General features: G+C 37.8%; 1 protein-coding gene across 3 annotated transcripts in view; it reads left to right on the top strand.

Annotated features, from left to right (window-relative positions):
* The first annotated feature begins 225 nt into the window (after positions 1 to 225).
* TP63 (tumor protein p63) overlaps positions 226 to 23,980 on the top strand; it is a 231,590-nt gene continuing 207,835 nt past the window's right edge. For all 3 annotated transcript variants that reach the window (XM_034999817.1, XM_034999818.1, XM_034999816.1), the window contains exon 1: positions 226 to 406. In XM_034999817.1, coding sequence (XP_034855708.1) covers positions 345 to 406 — 62 coding nt within the window. In that variant the 5' untranslated portion in view covers positions 226 to 344. The remainder of the gene's footprint in view (positions 407 to 23,980) is intronic.

Here is a 23,980-nt window from a genome sequence, read left to right on the forward strand (position 1 = left end):
TCAGAGATGCCTCCAAGTTGCCCACAAGTGTGGCCACTATGCCTCCAGGACTCTAAAGCCGTGGTAGAGGGGGAAGAACAATTTTAGAGAGGATGCCCAGCTGGTAAGAATCAACTGTTTCTGATGTTTGAGTCACTTGACGAATCTCATTGGCTAAAATCGAGAAACGCTCCGCCTCTTTGCAAATGTGTGTGAAGGGGGAAGTGTCTAAACTTCTATGTCTGATAGCATTTGACCCTATTGCTTTTAGCCTCCTGGCTTTATTATCTATATATACACAGGTACATGTGTATAGGTTCTATAAGAGTTCTCCATTTGTTGATTATCAAAGAGAGTTGAAGGAAATGAATTGTGAAACTTCACGGTGTGCTACCCTACAGTACTGTCCTGACCCATACATCCAGCGGTGAGTTGAAACGTGACGTAACTTCTATCGAAACTTAATTGGAGTGCCTTGTGTATTGTGAGTGTTTCTGCTGTCTACAAAGAGCAGCCGCTCCTTGTTTGGGAGCACAGTGATATTATTTTGGACTTTCTGTGAACTTAAAGTGGTCTCTGGGCATCTTTTCTAATTTTCTTTCTTAGTTCATGTCTGGATCTACAAAGTGACGAAGTTGGAAGATTTCTGTGGTTTCTTAAAAAAATAATTATCACACCATTTGCAGATGTTTGAAATCTGTTATTTGCCTTGCTCAGCACTCACCCACCCAAGAGGAAGAAATTTCATTGGTCAGGGATATAATAATCTATGGACTATCTTCAAGTCAAAATTAACAGGGAGTAATTTTGATTTGTACATTAAAAATAGATGAATAGCTATTGTTATGCCAACAGATTGTGGCTTGTCATTTTGGCTCTAAGAAATATTTTCTTCTTGACTTGTTTCATAACAAACATCATCTTTTGACAAATCTGACTTTTAAAATTTATGATTGTACTGAATTTTATTTATGTTTATAGGAAGGAACATTTGCCTAGCACTAAGAGGGAATATTAGTGAGTGTGCATGATGTGTGTGTATGTGTTTCAAATTAGAGTTTGCTATTTTTAAACTGGTAAATGAAATCTGAACAGTGTTTTTCCAGTCATAAAGTTATGGGAGATATTTAAGTCGTATGTAGCGTGTGATGTTGTTAATTTAACAGCATGAGATTTGATGTTGGAATTTCGTACTTTATTTTATAAGACTAATGAGAGAGGTCCTCTGAGTGTTGAAAATGGTGGGGTTCCAAAGGGGTTAACTTGTCATTCACCACCGAGGCTTGTTGGAAGCTCATACCAGAAGTGGAGTGGGCTTTCTGGGCAGGGCTCAGTTACTGTCACATTGCCTAGGCACTTACGGAAGATGTGTGATCTTTTTTCATTAATATGACTTGTCACCATGTAGGACACTAATGTGGACGATGTAGACTTTGCTCCTCTTCCTGTGAGGTTTCTGGTGGGCTGTCTGAGAAAGCAGAAGCAGAAAAGTAAGGCAGAAAGGTAAATGGTGGAGAAAGAAAAGAGACGGAGAAAAAGGGAAAAAAAAAGAGAGAGAGAGAGGGAGCAAGTCTGTGGTCTTCAGGTTGAAATGAGAAATAATGAATGGTGATCTAATTCCTGTCTTGCTCTCTGCCACGAATCACAATGTTATCATTGGAGGTGGGGGTTGGGTCAATAAAGAGCACAACACCCAACATTTTCTAGTTCTCAAAATAGTTTTCCAGACTCAAAATTTTCTATTCTACTAAAAATCTTTTGAAGTGGTATTCTAAGAGTATAGTTCTCATGAAATATTAGCTGTATAATGCTTCCCTTGAGGACATTTTTTAAAGTAGATACTTGGATCTACCTCAGCTCCAGAAGAAACTTTCTTCTATTGACTAGCAACCCACACGTCAACCTGTACACCCCTGTCTACAGGCATTTCCAGTGATTGATGAGAGAAGCCTGGAAATGTAAATAAATGAGAAAATGGCTTCTCATATTGTCCTAAAAAACCTGTTAATTCATGGAACAAAAATCATCTGTTTTTGACATACTGTAAAATTCAAAATACTAATAGTGCATTGAAATAGTTTAATAAATTGTGTTCGGCAAGATTGTGTACCCTCCATTTGTAATGAAAACTTAACTTGCAAATAAATTAAAGAGCAGAGAAATGTTTGTTGCTGAGCATCTATTCTGTGCAAGGCACTGGAAATAGCAAAATGAGTAAGGTACAGCTATAAGGTTCGTTTATTTAACTCTATGGTACTTATATACTTAATAACAGATACATTTTCCCCAAATATTTTAACTGTTTTGCCACGTATTTTAAAGACTGAATTATTACTATTTTCCTGTCCATACTACTTAGTGAATAAATGAATATGTGGATTATCACTGTAAGAAATCTACGATACTGTGTGTTGTCAGTGTAAGAATAAGTAATATTCTCTTCAATGCCTGGTGAGTGAATGGGTTTGAGTTGCTTTTTCTTAGCAGACAAACCTTGTAGTTCTCAGTTTACAAAATCTATTTTAAGAAAGACCAAATTTAATCATTCCATAATCATAGTCATCTACAGTTAAATTTGTCTTTTTTTCTGACCTTGTCTTTAGAAAAAAGTCATGAAAGGGAATTTTCAAAAAAGGAAAGAACAGGATATCTTGTCATTTTTAACTCCAAGCTACCTTAATGCATGGTTTCCTTTTATCACAGAATAGAATAAATGAGAGATGCTATTATCATTTATTACTGAATGTTAATGCCATTCCCAAAAAGCCAATTTCAAAGTTCTATGATAATCATTCTCTCAGTTAAAATTGGAATTTCGCCCTGTTTTATTTTTCTTTGCACCTAAACATATTGACATACTATACATTTAGTTGTACCCCAGTGTTGATGCTAAGTTAGTCTTTGCAAAAGCTTTTCTGATAATCAAAAGAGCATGAAAACTATAGAGCTAAGATTTCCCCTTTGATGATATTGACCATTACAAAGAAGAAGAAAAGGTGGGGAAAAATCACAAGTCTCGTCATTTCATTGCTAACTTAATTTTAACAAAAATATCGAAGCATAGATGAAATTATGCCAGATCAATAAAGAAGAGCGAATGGGTAGATTACCATTTCCTTAAAAATGAAAAGTATCAGCAGTGAGTTCTGTTTATTTTGTATTAGGTGAAAACTCAAAATGAGTCGAAAATGTAGCATTTTAGAATCTAAATCTCTGTTAGTTTATTGCTGGGTAATAATTTGGGTCTTCTTTCACACTTTAGTTTTTAGAATTGCTATCTAGTTTTTAAAATAGATTTTTAAGCTGAGTAATTCGAAAAGACAGACTAAATCCTTTCAAAATATAATTTTGCAAATAAACCAGTTAATGTGATAAAAATGAATCAAGATCAAATTTTGAAATAATATTATAGCTGAGGGCCAAAAATAAGAGAAAATGCAGCATATTACAATTCGAGCCACTTGCGAGATGATATTGTATTATTTTTGCCAGTCAATCCAAAAAAGCTCAAACTGCTAACATGGTATATGGATGAGTAAGAAGCATTTCCTGTGTAAATTGCATATCGCATATTGATTGTGAATTTTATGCTTTACCAGTTAAAAGTTCAACTTTTTATTAAGTATGCTTTCTAAATATATCCCAAAAGGAAGTGTGGTGACAGAGAACTTCTAGTGGAACATCATTTTGTTTATGAGAGAATATCACAGAAGGGCAGTTGTAGTTCTGTGTTGGGTGTCCTCTACCTGCTTCTCCACGTGCATCCTCCATTCTTCTCCTCCTTGTTCTGTACCTCTGGAAGCTGACTTCTTTTTTTTTTTTTAATGCTAGATTTGCTAGTCTTTTTTTTTAAGATTTTATTTGTTTATTAGAGAGAGAGCGAGAGAACACACACAAGCAGGGGGAGTGGGAGAGGGAGAAGCAGGCTCCCCGCGGAGCAGGGAGCCCGATGCGGGGCTCGATCCCAGGACCCCGGGATCATGACCTGAGCCAAAGGCAGACGCCCAACCAACTGAGCCACCCAGGCGCCCCCTGGAAGCTGACTTCTAAAGGCCACCCTGACCCTTCCTTTCTCGTCTGGTTTCCTCTTGGGTTAGAAGTGCGTAAGAAAATGTGATGAGCACTGGGTGTTATACGCAACTAATGAATCATTGCACATTATATCAAATCTAATGATGTACTATATGTTGGCTAATTGAATTTAAATTAAAAAAAAAGTAGAGGTGCTTAAGGAGGGAAGTTAGGGTATATGTTTCCCTGGCCACTTCCCTGTTGGGCTTTCTACTAAAGGCTGCAGGTCTTGTCAGGCACCCTTGCCATAGGTCCAGGTGCCTACCCTCCTTTTCTTTCAAGCGTAGAAGTGGTAAGCATTCCCAGCCACTACTAACTCCAAAAACCCATATCCTATCCCTTATGCCTTGGCAAATAGTCCCTTCATTAAACTCTCTACAGTCACTCTTTTTTCAAGTGCTCTTATTCCTGTCAGGATCGTGGCAAGTACAAAAATAAAATACATGCCCACAGTGTTGTCTATGCACATACAAAGTCCTCCAAAATTGATATAACATATAATGATACAACTTCTGATGTAACATAAAGGATGTATCTACTCACTGCAATGAGCAAACCAGCTTTTAGTAAAGCTAATCCATTCATTTTAGCCATCTCCATAATCACTGTTTCTCTATCCATAACAAGCCAACATGCTACAGTCTGTGTATGTTGTTTCTATCAGCACTTGAATTGAAGCAAGGCAGAAGGCAAGAAGAATTTTAGTTCAAAAAGAAATATGAAAGTACAATTTATCAACGGGGATTAATGTATCCATCAGTTGTAACGAAGAAAAAAAAAAAACGCTTCAAACCCTTACAATTTTCACGAGAATAAATTCTAAAAGACCGTTATGATCATTTGTGGTTAGTCCAAAGTATGATGCATTATAATTCTAGATGCTACCCCTGGGCTGTAAGTGCATTTAAATGGCAGGGAGGCAGGGAAGTGTGTTGGCTGAGTGCGCATAGAATCTGTCAAAAGATCTGAATAATAGTCTTAACTCCACCACTAACTGATTATATGACCTTCATGAAATCATTTAAGCTATTTAAATAAAAGTTTCCTCATAAAGTAGTTAGGGATTACAACTTCTGATCTACTCTTCACAGCTGGGACGTGGAGAAATTATATAGGAACCCAACACAACTCTGAAATGCATTGCCTTAGTGTATTCCTCAGTTTTCCTATTGTGTGTGTAGCACACCAGCACACTGGGGATTCCTTTCCAGCAATAATTGTGTCCTCATGTGGGTATACCTTAAGTACCATTTTGCCTGATATCATTAAGCGTCTTGGTATGATCTTGGCTTGTCTCTCTCAATGTTTATACTTCACAATTCAGATTGAGAAATCTGAATCCCAGAGGGGTTAAGTGATTTTTTTTCCCCCCAAATCACAGAACAAAATAGTAGCAGAACCAGATCGAGAATTTAAGTCTCGTGATCCTGTTCAACGTTATTTCTACCACAGAACATATTATCATTTTATTAGAACTGTACAGAACTTTACTGTTAACGAAGTATTTCTCAGTACCTTATGTATCTGATCCACCTGGGAGGTGAGCTGGTGTGGTAGGCAGAATAATGGCCTCTAAAGATGACCAGGCCCTAATCTCCAGAACCTGTGAATATGTTCTATTATGCAGCAAAGGGGAATTAAGGTTTCAGATGGAATTAAGGCTGCTAATCATCTGATCTTAAAATAGGTAGATTATCTTGGATTACCCATGTGGTTTCAATGTAATCGTGAGAGTCCTTAAAAGTGGAAGTTGGAGGGAGAAAAAGAGTCATTGATGTGATGTGAGAAACGACTCAACAGATTTTGAAGTTGGAAGGGGATCATGCACCAAGCAAGGCAGGCCCCTCTAGACGCTGGAAAAGGCGAGATGACAGATTTTCCTCTACAGCCTCCAGAAGGAATGCAGCCCTGCCAGCACCTTGGTTTCAGTCCGGTGAGACCAGTGTCAGGCTTCTGACCTACAGAACTCCAAGATGATGCATTTGTATTGGCTTAAGCCACAAGTTTGTGATAACTGGTTACAGCTGCAGTATGAAACTAATTCGCCAAGCAAAGGATTTTTATCCCCAAATTGTAGATATGAAAACTAAAACTATGTTTTGTTTTGATTTGTTTAACTAAAGGATTCCAGGAATTAATTAATTTATTATTTATTTATTTATTTATTTATTTATTTATTTATTATTTCTTGGTGCCGAGTGGGGATAGTAGGAGATATAAGATACAATCCTAGACTCAGGGAATCTAAAGTAGAATTGCATATATAGAAATCATACAAGGAGGTTCAAGGAAGGTTAGGAAGATGCCTGCTTGCTGAAGACTGCCAAGTGCAAAGCGCCCACCCTGGAGGCAGCAAGTTGGAAGGGTGATTCTTATTAGTAGCATCTGTTAATGTTCCTCAACATGCTTTACGTGGTGTTCTATTTCTATTCAAATTGTAGAAGGTAACTGATGCCCAGAACTGTAATGCCCAACTTCAGGTTCAGGAGAACACAGTAACATACATTTTCACTTCTGATGTTGTCAGGAATTCTGAGAGATGTTACATACACAGCCTGAGACTGATCTGATGAGTCTAGGTGGAGCCTTGGGATTGCATTGTAAACAAAAACAAACCATTTTGATTCATGTTGTTCTCAGTCCGCTACTGAAAAAACAGCCCTAGGCCTTCTGATGCTGTAAGTTTCCCAGTTAATTTTAGGTTTACAATTACATTGATACCTTTCTCTGGGAAATGGAGGGTGAGGGGAAGGAATGCAAAACTAGCATTTTTTATCAGGCACCACAGAGGATTCATCTGTTTGCACAGTCAATTTTGAGACCGCTACAGTGAGGCAAACTTGGACCCAGGGTCCCAATAGAAACTTATAAAAAGGTACCCAATGATATGAACAACACATGCCTTCCTACAGGGAGACCACGTTCTCACTTTACTTAAGAGCCAAATGGATTGTGAGATTAAAGTAGCAATTTTCAATCTGTTTCAAGTCAAGAGAGCCAAGTTTCTGATTAGCTGTTTTGCAGCTCAAATTTGTCCTGACAGAGTTCCTATCTTCTTTAAATAACTCGCCAGGAACAGTCCTCAAGCAACAAGTGATGGATGGATAAAGCACTATAATTATGATCAAAGTCCAAAGACTTCAGTCTATGTAATTATGTACTTCCCAACCTCTGAAAGTCACTTTGTTCCATTTAAAATAGGATGAGAAATGGACATGAGGTGATGTGTACTTATTGGTTAGTCAAGGTTTTGGAAATGACAGTTATTAACCTGTCGGTTTTACCTTAAGCCATAATATTTGGAGGGATAATTTAAATGGAGAGAACTAATTGTCACTCTGTTCTTATTGTTTGCCTTCTATTCTCCTTTTATATCTGAGTCTTTATTACGAATTACCTCTAAATTCAGAAATCATTACAGGAAAGAAAAATTTTGTAAGGCTCAAAATCCCCTTGCCACTTTCAAATTTCCAGTACCTTTTTCTCTTTTTCAAGTGAGCAAACTTAATTTGTCAAGTTGAACAGAAAACACCCTTTCTCACTTTCTATGAACTTGGTTAGCTCTCTTATAATTGAGGGGAAAACCAGCATCACAATAGTATTAAAACTGATAAAAGCATTTTGACTCAAGAAGTACAAAATTGGATGCTGGTATGATACTATAATCAACCATGTGGTTACGTAGGGTGGATTTTTAATGTAAGCTTTTTTACAAATGGTGGTGTAGATTGAAATAAATAATAGAAAACACACAGATTCATGAGAGGGGTAACACTGCAACAGACTTTGCCTTCTAAAGTTAAATATGTTATACCTTAAGATTATTAACTGTATTTAACGTGCTTGCCCTATCATATCCTGACATTTTATCAAAGTGGTCAATTCTTAGAGCTTCCTTAAAAATTCCAAGCTTTGTGGGGTTGCCTGGGTGTTACAGTCGGTTAAGCATCAGACTCCTGATTTCGGCTCATGTCATGATCTCAGGGTCCTGAGATTGAGCCCTGCGTCAGGCTCTGTGCCGGGCATGGAGCCTGCTTAAGATTCTCCCTCCCCTCTGCCTCCTCCCTCTTAAAATACGTAAAGCTTGGTATTTTTTTAATCTGAAATTCATCATTAGTTTTTCTTCTTTTTTTTTTTTTCTGGTTCAGCCAAACTTCCATTTTTATGCTTGAATTTAATAATGTCATTTACTTCTTAACTACATAAATAAAATATATTTATCAAAGTTTTCATTGAGAAAAATATCTTCCAACTTTTCTATAATATTGCAACCTCCTCCAAATAGAAAGTGCTAATAAGATGTGTTTCCATTTTATCTTTCTTTTTCACACTTTTCTTATCTCAGGGAATGTACGAAAACTTTGTTAGACAGGGTTTTCAGACTAAATTATGAGCAATCTAAACACTTCCAGTCAAAATGAATTTTTTCAGCATCTTAATTGATACTCTCTGATGTGATAAATCTTTGCACCTGTGTCAATGATTTTTTTTTAAGTATCCTGTAGAGGCTGATGTGGATCTAATTGAGATTTCTTCACTAAAACTTGGCATATTAATAAATCCCTTATCTTCAAGTTAGTGCTGATGAATGTAGGCCATCCTAGGTGTTGCATGTGCACTGACATGCTTGCTGCAGAATCTCATGTAGAATCAAGTCTTCTCACTGAGCACAAGCCTTCAGTGTTGTCCTCCCTATGAATTCACTACCAGCCCTTCTATCTGGCATTCCAGGTACCACCTTACCTTCTTACATACAATTTATATACAATTTTTTAAAGATTTTATTTATTTATTTGACAGAGAAAAGAGTGTGAGGGCACAAAGCAGGGAGACAGAGGGAGAGGGAGAAACAGGCTCCCCGCTGAACAGGGAGCCTGACGTGAGGCTCGATCCTAAGACCCCTGGATCATGACCTGAGCTGAAGGCAGCCACGTAACCAACTGAGCCACCCAGGCACCCCTACGATTTTATCTCTAATTCTTGAATCCTTCAGAGCAGTAAGGTAGAAAGCTTGTTATTTTGTGTTTTTGTTTGTTTTCCTCTCTCTACTTTTCTTCTTTCCTTCTTTTTCCTTTCACAGAAGCTCTCTTTGCTTCTTGGGAAGACAGAATATATATGAAAAAGCTAAAAATATCACAAAGCACTTTTTTTTTTTTAACCAGTCCAAGCTTCTCTCTACAAAAGTGAAATTGGGGCATTTTGTAAACAAAAAAATAAGAAATTGTGACAGTAACATATCCAAAATAAAAACACATGAAACTGACATATAATTTTGGGTTTTATAAGAAAATTGATTTTTTTAGTATCTAGTTTATCTGAGTTGCTAAGCACATTTTTAAAGGAGTTTTGTAAATTAGCTAATATTAAAATAAATTGATAAAACTGCTGGTTTGGGTGACTGGGACTAGAAAGAGAGAAAGGATAATGCTTTAAATAGTTCAACATTGTAAGCTACAAAACTATTCAAAAATGTTCAGTAAATACTTAATCTTAGATTTTGGATATATGACAAGAAATTTAAAAATTCAGAGGTTTTTACTAGTATTTCTACTGTAGCAAAACTGGCTCTAGAATCATCTGAATTAAGTGTGAGGTAAAGAAAGATCGTTGAAGCTCAGGAGGAAACATAAATGTTAGAACACTTTAGGTATTCTCAGATGAAACATTAAGATAAAGGTACTTGTGACTTGATATTAATGATATCAAAAATTATGTATTAGACAAATAACATGTTCCCAACAATAATGGAAGCCAACAAGGAAAAATCTAGAAAAATAGTTGTTTTTTGGTTCCTAATTTTAATATGTGGAAGTTATAATAAAATAACCAATGTTTTATTCATTATATAAATTATATAATAACTTTCAATTTGTCATGTATTTTTTTTTGTGCAAAGGAACTGAAGTATGTTTATTGCAATATTGTTTGTAGTAACAAAGGCTGGAAAAACTTAAATTTCCACCAGGAAGAACTGATAAAATAAATTAAGCTATATTCATACAATAGAATACTATTCAATCAAAAGAAAGAATGAGATAAATTTAATAAAAATAAAAATATGTAATGATTTCCAATATAGCTTTTTATTGTTATGTTAATCCGCATACATTACATCATTAGTTTTAGATGTAGTGTTCCATGATTCATTGTTTGTGCATAACACCCAGTGCTCCATGCAGAACGTGCCCTCTTTAATACCCATCACCAGGCTAACCCATCCTCCCCCTCCCTCCCCTCTAGAACTCTCAGTTTGTTTTTCAGAGTCCATTCTCTCTTGATTCGTCTACCCCTCCAATTTCCCCCCTTCATTCTTCCCTCCTGCTATCTTCTTCTTCTTTTTTTTTCTTAACATATATTGCATTATTTGTTTCATAGGTACAGATCTGAGATTCAACAGTCTTACACAATCCACAGTGCTTATCAGAGCACATACCCTCCCCAGTGTCTATCACCCAGTCACCCCATCCCTCCCACCCCACCCCCCACTCCAGCAACCCTCAGTTTGTTTCCTGAGATTAAGAATTCCTTATATCAGTGAGGTCATATGATACATGTCTTTCTCTGTTTGACTTGTTTCGCTCAGCATAATCCCCTCCAGTTCCATCCACGTCGTTGCAAATGGCAAGATCTCATTCCTTTGGATGGCTGCATAATATTCCATTGTATATATATACCACACCTTCTTTATCCATTCATCTGTCGATGGACATCTTGGCTCTTTCCACAGTTTGGCTATTGTGGACATTGCTGCTATAAACATCAGGGTGCACGTACCCTTTCTGATCCCTACTTTTGTATCTTTGGGGTAAATACCCAGTAGTGCAATTGCTGGATCATATGGTGGCTCTATTTTCAACTTTTTAAGGAACCTCCATACTGTTTTCCAGAGTGGCTGCACCAGCTTGCATTCCCACCAACAGTGTAGGAGGGTTCCCCTTTCTCTGCATCCCCGCCAACATCTGTCATTTCCTGACTTGTTAATTTTAGCCATTCTGACTGGTGTGAGGTGGTATCTCATTGAGGTTTTGATTTGGATTTCCCTGATGCCGAGCGATGTTGAGCACTTTTTCATGTGTCTGTTGGCCATTTGGATGTCTTCTTTGGAAAAATGTCTGTTCATGTCTTCTGCCCATTTCTTGATTGGATTCTTTGTTCTTTGCGTGTTGAGTTTGATAAGTTCTTTATAGATTTTGGATACTAGCCCTTTATCTGATATGTCATTGGCAAATATCTTCTCCCATTCTGTCAGTTGTCTTTTGGTTTTGTTGACTGTTTCTTTTGCTGTGCAAAAGCTTTTTATCTGGATGAAGTCCCAAGAGTTCATTTTTGCCCTTGCTTCCCTTGCCTTTGGCGATGTTTCCCAGAAGAAGTTGCTGTGGCTGAGGTTGAAGAGGTTGCTGCCTGTGTTCTCCTTTAGGATTTTGATGGACTCCTGTCTCACATTGAGGTCTTTCAACCATTTTGAGTCTATTTTTGTGTGTGGTGTAAGGAAGTGGTACAGATTCATTCTTCTGCACGTGGCTATCCTATTTTCCCAACACCATTTGTTGAAGAGACTATCTTTTTGCCATTGGACATTCTTTCCTGCTTTGTCAAAGATTAGTTGACCATAGAGTTGAGGGTCCATTTCTGGGCTCTATTCTGTTCCATTGATCTATGTGTCTGTTTTTGTGCCAGTACCATACTGTCTTGATGATGACAGCTTTGTAATAGAGCTGGAAGTCCGGAATTGTGATGCCACCAGCTTTGCTTTTCTTTTTCAACATTCCTCTGACTATTCGGGGTCTTTTCTGGTTCCATACAAATATTAGGATTATTTGTTCCATTTCTTTGGAAAAAGTGGATGGTATTTTGATGGGGATTGCATTGAATGTGTAGATTGCTCTAGGTAGCATTGACATCTTCACAATATTTGTTCTTCCAATCCATGAGCATGGAACGTTTTTCCATTTCTTTGGGTCTTCCTCAATTTTTTCATGAGTATTTTATAGTTTTCTGAGGTCAGATCCTTTGCCTCTTTGGTTAGATTTATTCCTAGGCAACTTGTGGTTTGGGGTGCAGTTGTAAATGGGATCGACTCCTTAATTTCTCTTTCTTCTGTCTTGTTGTTGGTGTATAGGAATGCCACTGATTTCTGTGCATTGATTTTATATCCTGCTACTTTACGGAATTCATGTATGATTTCTAGCAGTTTTGGGGTGAAGTCTTTTGGGTTGTCCACATAAAGTATCATATCATCTGCAAAGAGTGAGAGTTTGACTTCTTCTTTGCCGATGTGGATGTCTTTGATTTCTTTTTGTTGTCTGATTGCTGTGGCTAGGACTTCTACTACTATGTTGAATAGCAGTGGTGATAGTGGACATCCCTGCCATGTTCCTGACCTTAGGGGGAAAGCTCTCAGTTTTTCCCCATTGAGAATGAGATTCGCTGTAGGTTTTTCATAGATGGCTTTTATGATATTGAGGTATGTACCCTCTATGCCTATACTCTGAAGAGTTTTGATCAAGAAAGGATGCTGTACTTTGTCAAATGCTTTTTCTGCATCTATTGAGAGGATCATATGATTCTTGTTCTTTCTTTTGTTAATGTATTGTATCACATTGATTGATTTGCGGATGTTGAACCAACCTTGCAACCCAGAGATAAATCCCACTTGGTCGTGGTGAATAATCCTTTTAATGTACTGCTGGATCCTATTGGCTAGTATTTTGGTGAGAATTTTTGCATCCATGTTCATCAAGGATATTGGTCTGTCATTCTCCTTTTTGATGGGGTCTTTGTCTGGTTTTGGGATCAAGGTAATGGTGGCCTCGTAAAATGAGGTTGGAAGTTTTCCTTCCATTTTTATTTTTTGGAACAGTTTAAGAAGAATAGATATTAATTCTTCTTTAAATGTTTGGTAGAATTCCCCTGGGAAGCCATCTGGCCCTGGGCTTTTGTTTGTTGGGAGATTTTTGATGACTGCTTCAATTTCCTTAGTGGTTATAGGTCTGTTCATGATTTCTATTTCTTCCTGGTTCAGTTTTGGTAGTTGATACATCTCTAGGAATGCATCCATCTCTTCCAGGTTATCTAATTTGCTGGCATAGAGTTGCTCATAATATGTTCTTATAATTGTTTGTATTTCTTTGGTGTTGGTTGTGATCTCTCCTCTTTCATTCATGATTTTGTTGATTTGGGTCATTTCTCTTTTCTTTTTGATAAGTCTGGCAAGGGTTTTATCAATCTTGTTAATTCTTTCAAAGAACCAGCTCCTAGTTTTGTTGATATGTTCTACTGTTCTTTTAGTTTCTATTTCATTGATTTCTGCTCTGATCTTTATTATTTCTCTTCTCCTGCTGGGTTTAGGCTTTATTTGCTCTTCTTTCTCCAGCTCCTTTGGGTGTAGGGTTAGGTTGTGTACTTGAGACCTTTCTTGTTTCTTGAGAAAGGCTTGTATTGCTATATACGTTCCTCTTAGGACTGCCTTTACTGCATCCCAAAGATTTTGAACAGGTGTGTTTTCATTTTCATTGGTTTCCATGAATTTTTTTAATTCTTCTTTAATTTCCTGGTTGACCCATTCATTCTTTAGTAGGATGCTCTTTAGCCTCCATGTGTTTGAGTTCTTTCCGACTTTCCTCTTGTGATTGTGTTCTAGTTTCAAAGCATTGTGGTCTGAAAAAAGGCAGGGAATGATCCCAATCTTTTGGTATCAGTTGAGACCTGATATGTGACCTAGGATGTGATCGAGTCTGGAGAATGTTCCATGAGCACTAGAGAAGAATGTGTATTCCGTTGCTTTGGGATGGAATGTTCTGAATATGTCTATGAAGTCCATTTGGTCCAGTGTGTCATTTAAAGCCTTTATTTCCTTATTGATCTTTTGCTTAGACAATCTGTCCATTTTAGTGAGGGGGGTGTTAAAGTCCCCCACTATTGTTGTATTGTTGTCAATGTGTTTCTTTGCTTTTGTTATTAATTGCCTTATATAATTGGCTCCTCCCATATTAGGGGCATAGATATTTACAACTGTTAGTTCTTCTTGTTGGATAGACCCTTTAAGTAGGATATAGTGTCCTTCCTCATCTCTTATTACAGTCTTTGGTTTAAAATCTAATTTGTCTGATATAAGGATTGACACACCAGCTTTCTTTTGGTGTCCATTAGCATGGTAAATGGTTGTCCACCCCCTTACTTTCAATCTGGGGGTGTCTTTGGGTCTAAACTGAGTCTCTCGCAGACAGCATATTGATGGGTCTTGTTTTTTAATCCAGTCTGATAGCCTGTGTCTTTTGATTGGGGCATTTAGCCCATTTACATTCAGGGTAACTATTGAAAGATATGAATTTAGTGCCATTGTATTGCCTGTAAGGTGACTGTTACTGTATATTGTCTGTGTTCCTTTCTGGTCTATGTTGCTTTTAGGGTCTCTCTTTGCTTAGAGGACCCGTTTCAAGATTTCTTGTAGGGCTGGTTTCGTGTTTGCAAATTCCTTTAGTTTTTGTTTTTCCTGGAAGGTTTTTATCTCTCCTTCAATTTTCAGTGACAGCCTAGCTGGCTATAGCATTCTTGGCTGCATATTTTTCTCATTTAGTGCTCTGTGTATATCCTGCCAGTCCTTTCTGGCCTGCCAGGTCTCTGTGGATAGGTCTGTTGCCAACCTAATGTTTCTACCATTGTAGGTTACATATCTCTTCTCCCGAGCTGCTTTCAGGATTTTCTCTTTATCTCTGAGACTGGTAAGTTTTACTATTAGATGTCGGGATGTTGACCTATTTTTATTGATTTTGAGAGGGGTTCTCTGTGCTTCCTGGATTTTGATGCCTGTTTCCTTCCCCAAATTAGGGAAGTTCTCTGCTATAATTTGCTCCATTATACCTTCTGGCCCTCTCTCTCTTTCTTCTTCTTCTGGGATCCCAAATATTCTAATGTTGTTTTGTCTTATGGTATCGCTTATCTCTCGAATTCTGCCCTCTTGATCCAGTAGTTGTTTATCTCTCTTTTTCTCAGCTTCTTTATTTTCTATCATTTGGTCTTCTATATCACTGATTCTCTCTTCTGCTTCATTTATCCTAGGAGTTAGTGCCCCCATATTTGATTGCACCTCATTAATAACCTTTTGATTTTGACTTGGTTAGATTTTAGTTCTTTTACTTCTCCAGAAAAGGTTTCTCTAATAACTTCCATGTTTTTTTCAAGCCCAGCTAGTATTTTTAAAGTGATGATTCTGCACTCTAGATCCAACATTGTACTAATGTCTGTATTGAGTAGGTCCCTGGCAGTTGGCACTACCTCTTGTTCTTTTTGTTGAGGTGATTTTTTTCCATCTTGTCATTTTGTCCAGAGGAGAATAGATGAATGAGAGAACAAAATGCTAACAGAGTAACAATGTCCTCAGAAAATATACTCTAAACAAATCAGAAAAGACCTGAAGCAGTGGGAAAAGAAAGGGAATGAGAGAAAAAAGGAAAAAGGGAAAAAAAAAAGATAAAGATAAAAACAAACAAAAACAGAACAAAACAACAAAAAAAACAGAATATGATCAAATATGATCAGGCTGGTATATAGATCAGTGCCACACACTAGATTTTGGGTGTATTTTGGTCTGTTAGAAGAAAGTGCCTCCCAAAATTTTAGAGAAAGAAAAACTTATATATGTACAAAAATAAGGGTTGATATGATGAAGGGATGGAATATGACTGTCAAGATGGAAATTATAAAAAATTTTATAAGGAATTGATAAGAAGTTGTTTGAAAAAAGAAAGAAGAGGATTAAAAAAAAAGAAAAGAAAAAGGAGAGAATGTGATCAGGCAGGGGAGTAGAAAAAAAACATACACTAGAGATTTAGGGTATATTTTGATCTGTTAGAAGAAACTATCTCAAAATTTTAAAGAGAGCACAACTTATATATATATGCCAAAAATATGGGTAACTACTATGAAGGGATAGAATATGACTCTAAAAATGAAAAATAAAAATGTTTTTTTTTTTTTTAAAGGGATTGATAAGGTGTTGGTTGAAAAAGGGAAAAAGAAAAATTCAAAAAAGAATAAAAGACACTTAAAAAAAGAAAAAAAATTAACTTTGAAAGACTACAGAATCATGGTAAAAAAGCCATGGATTCTATGTGCAGTATTCCTCTAGCGCTGGAGTTCTGCCATTCTCATTGATCGGTAAACTTGGTCTTGTCTGGCTGTTCTCTCTGATCTTCTGGGGGAGGGGCCTGTTGTCGTGGTTCCCAAATGTCTTTGCCAGAGGCGGAACTGCCCCGCCCTTGTCCAGTCCAGGCTAAGTAATCTGCTCGGGTTTGTTCTCAGGAGCATTCGTTCCCTGCAAGCTTTCCATACATCTTTGAAGGACGAAAGTGAAAATGGCGGCCTCCCAATCCCCGCCTTGGAGTAGCTGAGAACTCGGGGCCCCGCTCCTCAGTGAGCCCCCAGAGAAAAGCCATCAGTCACTCCCGTCTCCCCGGTCTCCGGCCGCATTCCGTGCTCACCCAGCCTGTGACCGCGTGTTTCTATCTCTGGCACCCGACCCCGGGTGGAGTCTCCAAACCCAGCAGATCCCCGCAGTGCGCTCCCGCGCGGCTCCTCCCGGGGAGGAAGGTGAGTCTCCCCGGATCTGCCGCTTGTTGGGTCCCTGCTGAGGAGCAGTGGCCCGACTGTGCCCCGGATCACGGTTTATGGCAACCCCGAGCTGACAGCCCGCGCCTCGGCTCCGTCTCTGCAGGCGGCTTCCCTGCTCGGATACCTGGGAGCTCTGCCGCACTCAGGCACCCCCAGTCTTTCTGTGACCCTGTGGGTCCCGACACCACTCTGTCCCACGAGGGTTCCACCCCCAACTTAGCTGCTGGAGTGACGTCCCTCAGCGGAGCAGACTTCTAAAAGTTCTGATTTTGTGCTCCACGGCTCTATCACTTGCCAGAAGCGGCCCACGGAGGCTCCTCCCCTGCCGTCTATCCTCCTGAATATTGCCTCACATTCACTTCTCCGCATGTCCTACCTTCCAGAAAGTGTTCGCTTTTCTGTTCAGAGAGTTGTTGCTATTCTTTTCTTCAGTCTCCTGTTGAGTTTGTAGGTGTTCCGAATGGTTTGATCCCTATCCAGCTGTATTCCTGAGACCAGACGAAATCCAGGTCTCCTACTCCTCCGCCATCTTGCTCTGCCCCACTCAATTTGTCATGTATTTTTGCACTTAACATAAGTAACAGCATAAGGATCTCATTATCAATGCAACTTAATATATTTATTTCCTTTGTTGAGAATTTAGGTTAATTATAATTTTTATTAAAATTTTTTTAAAAGATTATTTTAGAGAGAGAGAGTAAGAGAAAGAATGCATGAGCATAGAGGGAAATGACAGAAGAAAAAGGGAAAGACAATCCCAAGCAGACTCCATGCTGAACATGTAGCCCTACTCAGGGTTCTATCTCATGACCCTAAGACCACTACCTGAGCCGAAACCAAGAGTCAGACACTCAACTGACTATGCCAACCAGGCACCCCTATAATTTTTATTAAAAATTTAATATATTATAAAATCATCCTTTCTTTTGAATTATTTCCTTGGGATCATTCCATGGAACAAATATTCAAGGAAAACAAACTAATACGTGTTCAATCTATACAAAGTGAGTGCCATGTAATTTACCTGTGTTATTTCATATAGTACATTTTTTGAGGTAAGTAATATCCCAGTTTGCAGACAAGGACAAAATGCTCAGAGAGATAACTAATTTGACCAATGTGACTAAACTAGTAAGTTGAAGGACCTCTTTGTATTTTCATTCTCATCTGAGTCAGAATTTGAAACCAGGACTATCTGATCTGAAGACTTTGGTGCTTCCCTCACAATATGCTGCCATCTAAGAAGTGAGAGAGTTGACACATAAAAGGCAATATACTTTTTCAAGTTTCTGGAAAATATTACTATTTAAAAGGACATGCCAATATGTTTTACCAGAGTCCCAGCTTTGGCTATCACTATTTTTATTTTTTTCTAATTTGATGGATATAAAATAATGTGGTTTTAATGAGCACTTATTCAGTAGGGCAATGACAGAAACCACAATTATGAATTTTTAAAGATCTCAACTTCTGATAGTTTATTTTTAGAAAATGAGGGTGAGACATAAGGCAGCTGAGTATCTAATATTTATTGAATTCTTACTATGTGCCAGAAACAATTCTAAGCATTTTGCATATTTAATTTTACACATTTAATCCTTAAACCACCTTAAGATTTACTAGTATTAACTGCTAACCAAGTAGGTAACTAGTATATGTTTAAGAGACTGGATTTGGAGCTTGTGTGCCTTGGTGCAGATTCTCTCTCTGCCAATTGTTAGATCTCCTAACTTAATCTCTGTGTGTGTTTCCTCAAGTATAGTAGCCTCTACCTGACTGGGGTTGCTTTGAGAATTAAATGAGTTAATTGTATAAATGGCTTAAGATAGCATCTGGCCTATAATAAGCATTCTATAGGTCATAGATCTTATTATTCAGATTTCATAGATGAAGAAATTGAGGCACAGAGTAACTTGTCCAGGTTAAAAACAGCTAGACACTGGTGGAGATGAGTTGGGTCCTGATTTCTACAACTTTTTTTTTTTTTTTTAATGGTCATTGTCTTAGTTAACAGTCAAATTTATGGAGGACTGGTTTTTGTCATAAGTTTTGTCTTTTTTTCATGCTTAGAGACCATAAAACTAAACATTTAGCATTCTAGAAAAACAGTCTAAATCTAAAGAGGGCAAATGTTACCAAGTATCTTTTGTACCATAAATACTACCCTAGAGAGCCCAATTTGAGAACAAACTGTTCTACAAATGCATGGTACATGAATGAATGAATGAGTGAATGAAAATTTTGCTTACCACAAATGTGTTATGTTCCTTTCTGATATACCATAGAGCTTTATTTTTATCTTTTGGTATTTATATTTGCTTAAATGACTAAGCTCTTAATTATTTCTGACTACCTTGAATCCTGTACATAGTAGGTATTCAATAATTACCTAACTCCGTTGAAATGTTTTTGCTCTATATTTGTATACTTTTGTGCCCTCCCCCTCACTCCTCATCTGCCTTTCCCTCCCTTGATACATGGTTTTAGACCAAGTGAAGGACCAAATAAAAGATGTAGGCAGGTGGGAACCCAACATATTGGAGCTTTTCTCCTTATAACAGAAATAAATCTTGGCCAAAAAGTTGAAAAAGTGAGAAAAGCAAGTGAATCAGGTTTGAGACTAGAGATGGTTGCTGGCCACACCCATAATTTACTCCCTGACAAAATGGTTTTGGTCGCCATGTCAAACCATGTGAGAACATGTGTAGGGCAGACACTGCTGGAACCCAAAGGCAGCTTGGGTCTGAAACAGGCTTCTCTAGTCACAAGGGAGTGCCATGATTTTAATTGTTCAAGAATCCTGTTCAGTCTCCACCAAGGGGAACGCTGAGATGAAACTGTCAAGCTGGGTAACTAATGCTACTCTTGGCAGCAGCAGCTTATGGATCCTTTTCATTGAATGGAGACAGACTATAAATAATAGCATTTGTCTGGCACTCTGTCACTTCCAAGAACTCCAGAAGTCCAAACAAAGAGATACTAATGTTCCACCCCACCTTGCAGGTGATAGTTTCTAATACACAAAGAGGAGGGTCACTATAAACAGCAATCTAAGTGCTGATGTGTTCTTCAATTTCAGATTCTAGGCTAAAAATGACTATTCTGTTATTTTGGACTTTTTCTTAATTAGTCATACCCTAAAAATTAGGTCATTGCTGGGGCATAAAAGTTTTCTAAAAATGGGAGTATTGCTGTTAAGATAGTGACTGGTTCAGATGTCTATGTTCTATGATGAGTAATGACCAAAGGTATTAAATATAACCTATAATTTCAACAACTTCTCTCCTAGAGGGTCCAATTTAACAGGTCCTCCTCTGGTGGCTTCTTTAGTCACACAGTACATCCAGAGGGCTAACGGAGAGAAATGATTCATTATGTTTACCTGGAAAGCCATTACAAAACCCCACATGGCTTGCTCTCAGGAAGATGGCCTCCCTTTAACCATCATCCACTTATAAAGTACAGCTACCTGGGCAGTGTGCATGCAGCCCCCCTAGGAAGGTAGAAGCCAAATGAGGGGTCACTGTCTTTAAAAAAAAAAAAAAAAAAGCCTCTGTCCTTCCTCCACCCCCTTACTATGGCAGTTTCCAAGAATAGAAAAGTTAACACAAAAATCATGAATCCCCAAATAAGTGGACTAAAGAATATGCCAGAGTTTTGAACATATTGTGATTTATTTCATTTGCAATGAAAACATTTGTTCTTTCAATTTAAGGGTTTTTTTTTATTTTTTTATTAACATATAATGTATTATTTGTTTCAGGGGTACAGGTCTGTGATTCATCAGTCTTACACAATTCACAGCACTCACCAAAGGACCTATCTTCCCCAATATCCATCACCCAGCCACCCCCTCCCTCTCACCCCTCTACACTCCAACAACTCTCAGTTTGTTTCCTGAGATTAAGAATCTCTTATGGTTTGTCTCCCTCTCCAGTTTCATCTTGTTTCGTTTTTCCCTCCCTTCCCCTATGATCCTCTGTCTTGTTTCTCAAATTCCTCATATCAGTGAGATCATATGATACTTGTCTTTCTCTGATTGACTTATTTTGCTTAGCATAATACCCTCTAGTTCCATTCACGTCCTTGCAAATGGCAAGATTTCATTTTTTGATGGCTGCATAATATTCCATTATATATATATGTATATATATATGTGTGTGTATATATATATATATACATATATATATATCACATCTTCTTTATCCATTCATCTGTTGATGGACAGCTAGGCTCTTTCCATAGTTTGGCTATTGTGGACAATGCTGCTATAAACATTGGGGTGCATGTGCCCCTTCGGATCACTACATTTGTATCTTTGGTAAATATGCAGTAATACAATTTCTGGGTCATAGGGTAGCTCTATTTTCAACTTTTTGGGAACCTCCATACTGTTTTCCAGAGTGGCTGCACCAGCATGCATTCCCACCAACAGTGTAGCAGGATTCCCCTTTCTCCACATCCTCACCAACATCTGTCCTTTCTTGACTTATTAATTTTAGCCATTCTGACTGGTGTGAGGTGGTATCTCATTTAGGTTTTGATTTGGATTTCCCTGTTGATTTTGAACACTTTTTCATGTGTCTGTTGGCCATTTGAATGTCTTCTTTGCAGAAATGCCTGTTCATGTCTTCTGCCCATTTCTTGATTGGATTCTTTGTTCTTTGCGTGTTGAGTTTGATAAATTCTCTATAGATTTTGGATGTTAGCCCTTTATCTGATATGTCATTGGCAAATATCTTCTCCCATTCTGTTGGTTGTCTTTTGGTTTTGTTGACTGTTTCCATTGCTATGCAAAAGCTTTTTATTTTGATGCAGTCTCAAAAGTTCATTTTTGCCCTTGCTTCCCTTGCCTTTGGCGATGTTTCTAGGAAGAAGTTGCGGCAGCTGAGGTCGAAGAGGTTGCTGCCTGTGTTCTCCTCAAGGATTTTGATGGATTCCTGTCTCACATTGAGGTCTTTCAACCATTTTGAGTCTATTTTTGTGTGTGGTGTAAGGAAGTGGTACAGATTCATTCTTCTGCATGTGGCTGTCCTATTTTCCCAACACCCATTTGTTGAAGAGACTGTCTTTTTTCCGTTGGACATTCTTTCCTGCTTTGTCAAAGATTAGTTGACTACAGAGTTGAAGGTCCATTTCTGGGCTCTCTATTCTGTTCCATTGATCTGTGTCTGTTTTTGTGCCAGTACCATACTGTCTTGATGATGACAGCTGTGTAATAGAGCTTGAAGTCCGGAATTGTGATGCCACCAGCTTTGCTTTTCTTTTTCAACATTCCTCTGGCTATTCAGGGTCTTTTCTGGTTCCATACAGATTTTAGGATTATTTGTTCAATTTCTTTGAAAAAAGTTGATGGTATTTTGATAGGGATTGTATTAAAAGTGTAGATTGCTCTAGGCAGCATAGACATTTTCACAATCTTTGTTCTTCTAATCCATGAGCATGGAATGTTTTTCCATTTCTTTGTGTCTTCCTCAATTTCTTTCATGAGTATTCTATAGTTTTCTGAGTATAGATCCTTTACCTCTTTGGTTAGATTTATTCCTAGGTATCTTATGGTTTTGGGTGCAATTGTAAATGGAATTGACTACTTAATTTCTCTTTCTTCTGTCTTGTTGTTGGTGTATATAAATGAAACTGATTTCTGTGCATTGATTGTATATCCTGCCACTTTGCTGAATTCCTATATGAGTTCTAGTAGTTTTGGGGTGGAGTCTTTTGGGTTGTCCACATAAAGTATCATATCATCTGCAAAAAATGAGAGTTTCACTTCTTTTTTGCCAATTTGGATGAATTTTCTTTCTTTTCGTTGTCTGATTGCTGGTGCTAGGACTTCTACTACTATGTTGAACAGCAGTGGTGATAGTGGACATCCCTGCCATGTTCCTGACCTTAGGGGGAAAGCTCTCAGTTTTTCCCTTCATTATGATATTCACTGTGGGTTTTTCATAGATTGCTTTTATGATATTGAGGTATGTACCCTCTATCCCTACGCTGTGAAGAGTTTTAATCAAGAAAGGATGCTATACTTTATCAAATGCTTTTTCTGCATCTATTAAGAGGATCATATGGTTCTTGTTCTTTCTTTTATTAATGTATTGTATCACATTGATTGATTTGCGGATGTTGAACCAACCTTGCAGCCCAGGGATCAATCCCACTTGGTCATGGTGAATAATCCTTTTAATGTACTGTTGGATCCTATTGGCTAGTATTTTGGTGAGAATTTTTGCATTCATGTTCATCAAGGATATTGGTCTGTAATTCTCCTTTTTTATGGGGTCTTTGTCTCATTTGGGGATCAAGGTAATGGTGGCCTCATAAAATGAGGTTGGAAGTTTTCCTTCCATTTCTATTTTTTGGAACAGTTTCAGAAGAATAGATATTAATTCTTCTTTAAATGTTTGGTAGAATTCCCCTGGGAAGCCATCTGGCCCTGGGCTCTTGTTTGTTGGGAGATTTTTGATGACTGCTTCAATTTCCTTAGTGGTTATAGGTCTGTTCAGGTTTTCTATTTCTTCCTGGTTCAGTTTTGGTAGTTGATACATCTCTAGGATTGCATCCATTTCTTCCCGATTATCTAATTTGCTGGCATAGAGTTGCTCATAATATGTTCTTATAATTGTTTGTATTTCTTTGGTGTTGGTTGTGATCTCTCCTCTTTCATTCATGATTTTGTTGATTTGGATCATTTCTCTTTTCTTTTTGATAAGTCTGGCCAGGGGGTTATCAATCTAGTTAATTCTTGCAAAGAAATAGCTCCTAGTTTCGTTGATCTGTTCTGTTCTTTTGGTTTCTATCCATTGATTTCTGCTCTGATCTTTGTTATTTCTCTTCTCCTGCTGGATTTTGGCTTTATTTGCTGTTCTTTCTCCAGTTCTTTTAGGTGTAGGGTTAGGTTGTGTATTTGAGACCTTTCTTGTTTCTTGAGAAGGGCTTATATTGCTATATACTTTCCTCTTAGGACTGCCTTTTGATTTTGAACAGGTGTGTTTTCATTTTCATTGGTTTCCATGAATTTTATTTAATTCTTCTTTAATTTCCCAGTTGACCCATTCATTCTTTAGTAGGATGCTCTTTAGCCTCCATGTATTTGAGTTCTTTCCAACTTTCCTCTTGTGATTGTGTTCTAGTTTCATGGCATTGTGGTCCGAAAATATGCAGGGAATGATCCCAATCTTTTGGCACCAGTTGAGACCTGATTTGTGACCCAGACTGTGATCTATTCTGGAAAATGTTGCATGTGCACTAGACAAGAATATGTATTCTGTTGCTTTGGGATGAAATGTTCTGAATATATCCGTGAAGTCCATTTGGTCCA

This window comes from Mirounga leonina, unplaced genomic scaffold (genome assembly GCF_011800145.1).
Source record: "Mirounga leonina isolate KUSES-001 unplaced genomic scaffold, KU_Mleo_1.0 Mir_115, whole genome shotgun sequence".
NCBI classification, from domain to species: Eukaryota; Metazoa; Chordata; class Mammalia; order Carnivora; family Phocidae; genus Mirounga; species Mirounga leonina.